This window comes from Cucurbita moschata, unplaced genomic scaffold, assembly GCF_002738365.1.
Source record: "Cucurbita moschata cultivar Rifu unplaced genomic scaffold, Cmos_1.0 Cmo_Scf00014, whole genome shotgun sequence".
Lineage (NCBI taxonomy): Eukaryota > Viridiplantae > Streptophyta > Magnoliopsida > Cucurbitales > Cucurbitaceae > Cucurbita > Cucurbita moschata.
In genome coordinates this window covers 2,999,953-3,005,952 of record NW_019268530.1, presented here as the reverse complement: position 1 = coordinate 3,005,952, position 6,000 = coordinate 2,999,953, and the positions used below count along the sequence as shown (strand labels likewise).

The following is a 6,000-nucleotide window of genomic DNA, read 5'->3' as shown; positions in this document are numbered from 1 at the left end:
TTTTTTTTTTTTTTTTTTTTTTGTTCATATGTCATCAATAATTATTTTATTATTGCATTCTTACATCAACAACTTGTAACTGTGGAGTAAGTACCCATTTATGTAAATTTGTTATAATTTTGTTCTAACATTTTTCTTCTTAATTAATTTTTGAAAAAACATTAAAAAGTATTTTTTTTTTTTTACGACATTCTTCTCTCAGGTATCATAAACAAAACCTTGAACCAAACGCTATTAAAAAAAAAATTATGGGTATAAAATATTGGAACTTTTGAGGTAAGGGTACATTAAGGTTTGCAAGGTTTTGGAGATTTATGAATGTGAGATTAATAGTTAAATATAGGAAAAAGTTAGTAAAAGGTGGAGAGCAAATGGAGCAACGAGTTATTGCTTGAAGCATATGCTTAGGAGATCCTCTTCTCCCACAACATCAAAACCAACCCTCTCCACCCTCCACCCTCCCATCTCTCCAAAGCTTCCATCTTTCTTGATCTTGTGGCACCATCCATGGCTTCCCCCTTCATGTCTCCTCCTCTCCTGCAGGGCAGATTCTCGATGGCTTCTCGGACGTTGGACGACCATGGAGTGGAGAAACGTGGACGTGGGTCTTGACCATTATGCGAACACGGTGGTGCGATCACGTGCATCGTTTTGGGCAACGAATACTCTTTGGCATAGTAGGATTGGTTAAACCAATAATGAAATCAATGTGTAGTGAAGAAGCTACCTTTTGTAAGGGATTGGAAGAGAGCTTGGTATTTTGTTGGTTTAATTTGCTCTCTCTTTGTTCTTCTCTTTGAGTAATGTTTTTGGTATGAAATATTTATTGGGGATTAATGATACTTCTATGAAATTTCCTTATAATAATTTACATTAATGAACAACATTGTTAAGAAAAAAAATAGAAGAAAATGAGCTTTTATTATTATTATTTATTATCATTATTTGATATATTATTTCGATTTTAGTTTCGGTTTTGCTCTAAATTTCAACAATTAAAGGGCTATATATATTATTTGTGTATGGCTCTCTATCATGTTAAAGTTTCACTTAAAGGACTAGAGTAACTCATTCTCGAGGTGGAAACTTCAATTCGAGTCTTGGGTCTTGATTCTCGAGATGAGCTTCAATTGATCTTCGAGTCTTGGGTCTCGATTCTTGAAATCTTGAGATGGAAGCTTCAATCAAATCTTAATGATCTTTGAGTCTTGGGTCTTGATTCTTGAGATGGAAGCTTCAATCAATTTTAATGATCTTCGAGTCTTGATCTTGTCTCTTGTTACTTACGAACATTTTCTGAAGTAAACATGGTAATTTGTGTGAATTTGATCAAAATATGAGTTTATTGTCCAATTTTGATACAGATTGAAGCATAACTTGTTCTTTATCTCAAAATCTCATTCCAAATTGATTTGGGTTTGGGATTGAATTATAATTACTCCCAAAACTTTTGTAGATTCGACACTAATCTCAACCTACCGAAAAAACACTAGACATTAATACTAAAATGCTCAATAGGCATTTTAATTAGATAACCACTATCGGTCATTCACATCGGAAACAAAGAATAAAATAAAAGCCACTGCTTTTAAACCGGCCTGCTCAAACAAAATTTGATAGAACTTCAGAACTTAAATGTAACAGAGAACAAAGTGTTGGGTGCCGATAGAAAGACACTTGAGGGATTCAAAAAGCAATGGTTCTCTTCCAATATAATTTAAAAAAACCAAAATGTCTTGACCAAAACAATCAAATTATCTTGGAATTAAATTACTGGCAACACAAAATCTAGTTATTACAGGATAAGATCTTTCTTTACCGAGAAAATATAGTACTATGCGAAAGCTATGTCAAAATTCCATAATGGGTGTGGCTCAAAACCATGTTCAATAGAAGAAACCAAGGACTTTCCCTCCAACGTTCTTCCTTCTAGCCTCTTCATGATCCATAATTCCCGCAGATGTTGTCAGCACAATGAATCCAAACTGCAGACATGAATTTTATAAATAAGAATACAGAACCATTTGCAGAACTAAGCACTGCTAGTTTAGAGCAATGCAATATGAACTTTGCAGCCATTGGAAATATACGAATCTAATCCATTACATAAGTAGACTGATTCACCCTCTAAAAGAACATTCTAAGAGTCGAGAATTCCATTACAGGTAAATTTGGAGAGTCAAAACTCTCAAGTATTACGTTTCAGAAAATTAACAGATTTTGAAAACAAACCTGTCTGGAAGGGAGCAGCCTAGCAGTCCAGCCTTCGATTTCCTTGACACCCACATCAAAACGAGGACTAATAACCCCACACTTGTTCAGCCTACCGTTGAGTTCAACAACAATTTTTCCAGATCTATGATCGTCGACATACTCAAATTCCCCAATATATCCTATGAAAACAAAAATTAATAAAAATCAGGACCTCGGGAGAAATTGCGGCCGTGAAGTCAAATCAAGGAGGTGGTGAAGTAAGCAATCAAACCGTGCTTCTGCATAACCATAAGAAACTTGATGATCACTTTAGAGGAAGGCCTGATCATGACCTGTCGTTTCCCCCTCTTCTCTGCATTGTACATGCTCTTAAGAGCGTCGTTCAAGACACTAATTCTCACCATCCTTCCAAATTAAAAGCTTCATATGATTTCCAGATGAAGCAGAGAAAGAGAGGAAAAAAAAACCACAAAAACGTTAAAATCTATCCTTGATCATCGCATCCAAAACATGTCTACGAAAACAAGCAAACCAAAAGCAAAAACTCCAACACATTGAAAATCCGTTGCTAAAATACTACAGTCACTACCAAAAATCCAAACGTAATTGCATTTAAAATCCGCATTCGACAACGAAATGGAGTCCCCATCGACGAACCAGTGATTACAATAACCATTTAATAGTTCAATCAATGCTAAAAGAGACGCACAAGCTCAAAACTGTAGAACAGAGGTCGATCTGAGAGGAGTTGAAGAGATATGAGAGGAGTACCTGGGTCACAGAAGGAGGCGTCCGTCAGCTTCAACTATGAACAAAGGGCATTAGGGTTTGAGTCTAAATATGTTTATAAATCCTGGAGATGGAGACCAACGCCCTCTCTTGGGCCTTAATAATAAACAAATGAGTTGAAATTGGGCCTTCTTTATTGGGCCTTGATAAACAAATGATTTGAAATCGGGCCTTCTTTCTTGGGCTTAATAAACAAATTAGTTGAAATTAGGCCCTCTTTCTTGGGCCTTAATAAACAAATTAGTTGAAATGGGCCTTATTTCTTGGGCCTTGATAAACAAATGAGTTGAAATTCGGCCTTCTTTTTTGGAGTTGGAATTAGGCTCTCTTTCTTGGGCCTTAATAAACCAATGCGAAATTGGGCCTTAATAAACAAATGAGATGAAATTGGGCCTTATTTCTTGGGCCTTAATAAACAAACGAGTTGAAATTGGGCCTTCTTTCTTGGGCCTTAATAAACAAATGAGTTGAAATTGGGCCTTTTTTGGGCTGGGTTTCTTTCGATAAGGACGCCCCCGACCGTGCCCCCCGCACACTCCCGCTGCACACACCCGACACCCGACACCCGGCTTATTGAATATAGGCAGTAACTTTCAATTATTTTAAAATCTTTTTTAATTATCATATTATCGTAATTGGCTTTTATTAAAAAATAATCTGAATTCGTTGGTTGATGTACCTCTCTTTTTAACTTACCCTACCATATAAATTTGAGTATATACACTCAATGATTTTGCATTGAAGGCCCAAAAAGTAATTCTTATATGGATTAAAAAGATGCAAATGCTCCTGAATGTTTGGAAGGAATGGCCAACCGACTCGGCACGCAGCTGTTCATCAGCAGTATATCTCTCTCATCTCACTCGCGAATGTTTCTTCTCAGTCTTTAAATTGATAATTTTAATTTTTGGCCCAGGACTGTCATCATACACTACGATCGAACGCCTCGAGACTCTGTTTTCACCATTCGGTTCAGTCTCTGAAGGTACATATCTCTCTTCCCATATCCCCTTTCAGTTCGTATTTCCTTTCCCTTCAATGGAAAATTTACCATGTGCAGCTCGGCTAATCAGAGACCCCAAAACCCAGAGGCCCAAAGGGTTCGGTTTTGTCACATTTCAGTCACCGGATGAGGCGAAGAAGGCTCTTCAAGCCATGGATGGTCGGGTATGTTGTCTCCCTGTTTACGCACATAACCTGTTCGACGAAATGGCTGACTGACATTTTGTATGGAACTTGCAATTGTCCCATCTGTAATATGTATCTATTGGGCTTTATTGATATGAGCTTTCAACTAAGACTCTGATTTTGGTGATTAATGGTTATGGATAGTGTTTTAAGGTGTCATCGTCAAGGAGGTTAGCTAAGATATGTTTGAAAAATGATGCAGATAGTTGATGGAAGGTTGATTTTTGTTGAATTTGCGAAGACTAGGGGACATGGGGTGGATGCTGCATCTAGATAAAGACCATCATTCACTATGAGACTTGAAGGTTGATTTTTCTTCCCATTCATTTGGAAAGAAAACTACAAGATTAGGACTGTAATAAATCTAATGTTCTGTTGGGTTAACTTAGCTTCTCAGCTTGAAAGCCAACTATTTCAGCAGAATTTTGGTTTCGATAGGACATGGGACATGGGCCTTTACTTTCTTTGAATGCTTGCTATTTGCTTACATGGTGCTTGCCCACAAATGGTTTCTCTTAACTTTTGACTTATGTTCTTTGAGTAGAGTTTGTCTAGATGATGCTCGCTCACTTGATGGTCACGAGTATTCATAGCATACATGCCCTTCATGTGAAGATAGTAGGAAGCCATGGTCATTTCTTCATATATTAAAAGCGAGCTGAAATAATAAAATAGAGCTACATGATTTGGATGAGACGAGCATAGGTAGATGTTCCCTACTTCACATGCACTTATTTTTTTACCATAACGTTTCCTTTTGCAATGATCGTCTCTCTTTGACGTGGAGTTTGTATTTGGCCAAATAACAAAAAGTTGATTTCTTACGGAGTAGATGAGCATATTACATCTAGCTTAGAAGCCAAATTGTTTGAGATCAAGTTATAGGTTTTACTTTTCATATCAATGGATTCTTTATATGGAAGAGAAGAGAAATTTAAGGCTCATCCAATAATGTCCTATCTATAGATGGATACACACCTAGCATTAAAATTTGACGTTTATATAATAAATATATATAAATATATTTTGCCCCTATTGAAATAAGTATCTTAAATTGATTTACAGCACACAACAAGAGTACCCAACGTTTATTCTATAAGCTATCAAGGCCTCCAATGGCCATCTCAGATCCAACCATGGGTCTATACTTGGATCGACACTTTCATAAGTCAATAAATTTAAGCAAGAACATCCTCAAAAGTATATTAAATTTCTAGAATTTTCAAGTAGAAATTCATTAATGTTTCCAAAACTCGATTGCCCTTTGCTTGAACGAACAGGGTGATTTGAGTTGAACCACAATTGTGGTTACACTTGATTGTCGTATTGATCATCAAATGAATGATTTAAATGTGATCGTTAAAATAATTCACCAAACTTTTAATTTTTTTTTAAATATTATTATGAAAAACATTAATATTTTGTATAAAAAAATGTTATTAATTTCAACCTACTTTCTTATCTTCAAACTAAAACTCACCGATCACCAAGTTATATGGCTAATTTTTTTAAAATATAGGAATTCTTAAAAACTTTAGGTTAAATTATATAAGAAAAAAAAATATTTTTTTATAAATGGTAATATTACTTTTAACCTGTAATAAACGTTGTACAACTATAAAAAAAAAAAAAAAAATTAATAGTTGGATGAATCGATATAGCAACGACTTGAAAGGTTGGAAGGATGTGACAGTGACCATAACCGATACTCTAACGGGTTTTCTACTCCAAAAGTAATTTTAAAAACATTTCAAAAGGTCTCGACATCATTTATTTATTTATTTTTGGTAGGAATCTATTTTAAAAGCT

At 35.4% G+C, this 6,000-nt stretch overlaps 2 protein-coding genes across 2 annotated transcripts; one reads left to right on the top strand and one right to left on the bottom strand.

Moving 5' to 3' along the window:
* Window positions 1–1,683: 1,683 nt before the first annotated feature.
* Window positions 1,684–3,078, bottom strand: LOC111452473 (40S ribosomal protein S15a-1-like). The gene is made up of 4 exons (XM_023093235.1): window positions 2,986–3,078; window positions 2,486–2,634; window positions 2,233–2,393; window positions 1,684–1,985 (listed from the first exon to the last, which is right to left on the bottom strand). Exons 2-4 carry the CDS (start codon window positions 2,616–2,618, stop codon window positions 1,887–1,889), a joined length of 393 nt encoding a protein of 130 aa, XP_022949003.1. The 5' UTR covers window positions 2,619–2,634; window positions 2,986–3,078; the 3' UTR covers window positions 1,684–1,886.
* Window positions 3,079–3,711: 633 nt separating this feature from the next.
* Window positions 3,712–4,678, top strand: LOC111452474 (cold-inducible RNA-binding protein B-like). The gene is made up of 4 exons (XM_023093236.1): window positions 3,712–3,846; window positions 3,920–3,988; window positions 4,064–4,170; window positions 4,394–4,678. The coding sequence occupies exons 1-4, from the start codon at window positions 3,810–3,812 to the stop codon at window positions 4,466–4,468; spliced, it is 288 nt and encodes a 95-aa protein (XP_022949004.1). The 5' UTR covers window positions 3,712–3,809; the 3' UTR covers window positions 4,469–4,678.
* The last annotated feature ends 1,322 nt before the right edge of the window (window positions 4,679–6,000 follow it).

Excerpts from the sequence above, each read along its gene's own strand:
- LOC111452474 (XM_023093236.1), top strand. The coding sequence starts at position 3,810 with ATGGCCAACCGACTCGGCACGCAGCTGTTCATCAGCA. Across the intron at positions 3,847-3,919 it reads CACGCAGCTGTTCATCAGCA|GACTGTCATCATACACTACG; the intron begins GTATATCTCTCT and ends TTTTTGGCCCAG. Across the intron at positions 3,989-4,063 it reads ATTCGGTTCAGTCTCTGAAG|CTCGGCTAATCAGAGACCCC; the intron begins GTACATATCTCT and ends TACCATGTGCAG.
- LOC111452473 (XM_023093235.1), bottom strand. The coding sequence starts at position 2,618 with ATGGTGAGAATTAGTGTCTTGAACGACGCTCTTAAGAGCATGTACAAT. Across the intron at positions 2,394-2,485 it reads TATGGTTATGCAGAAGCACG|GATATATTGGGGAATTTGAG; the intron begins GTTTGATTGCTT and ends TTGTTTTCATAG. Across the intron at positions 1,986-2,232 it reads GGCTGCTCCCTTCCAGACAG|TTTGGATTCATTGTGCTGAC; the intron begins GTTTGTTTTCAA and ends TCATGTCTGCAG.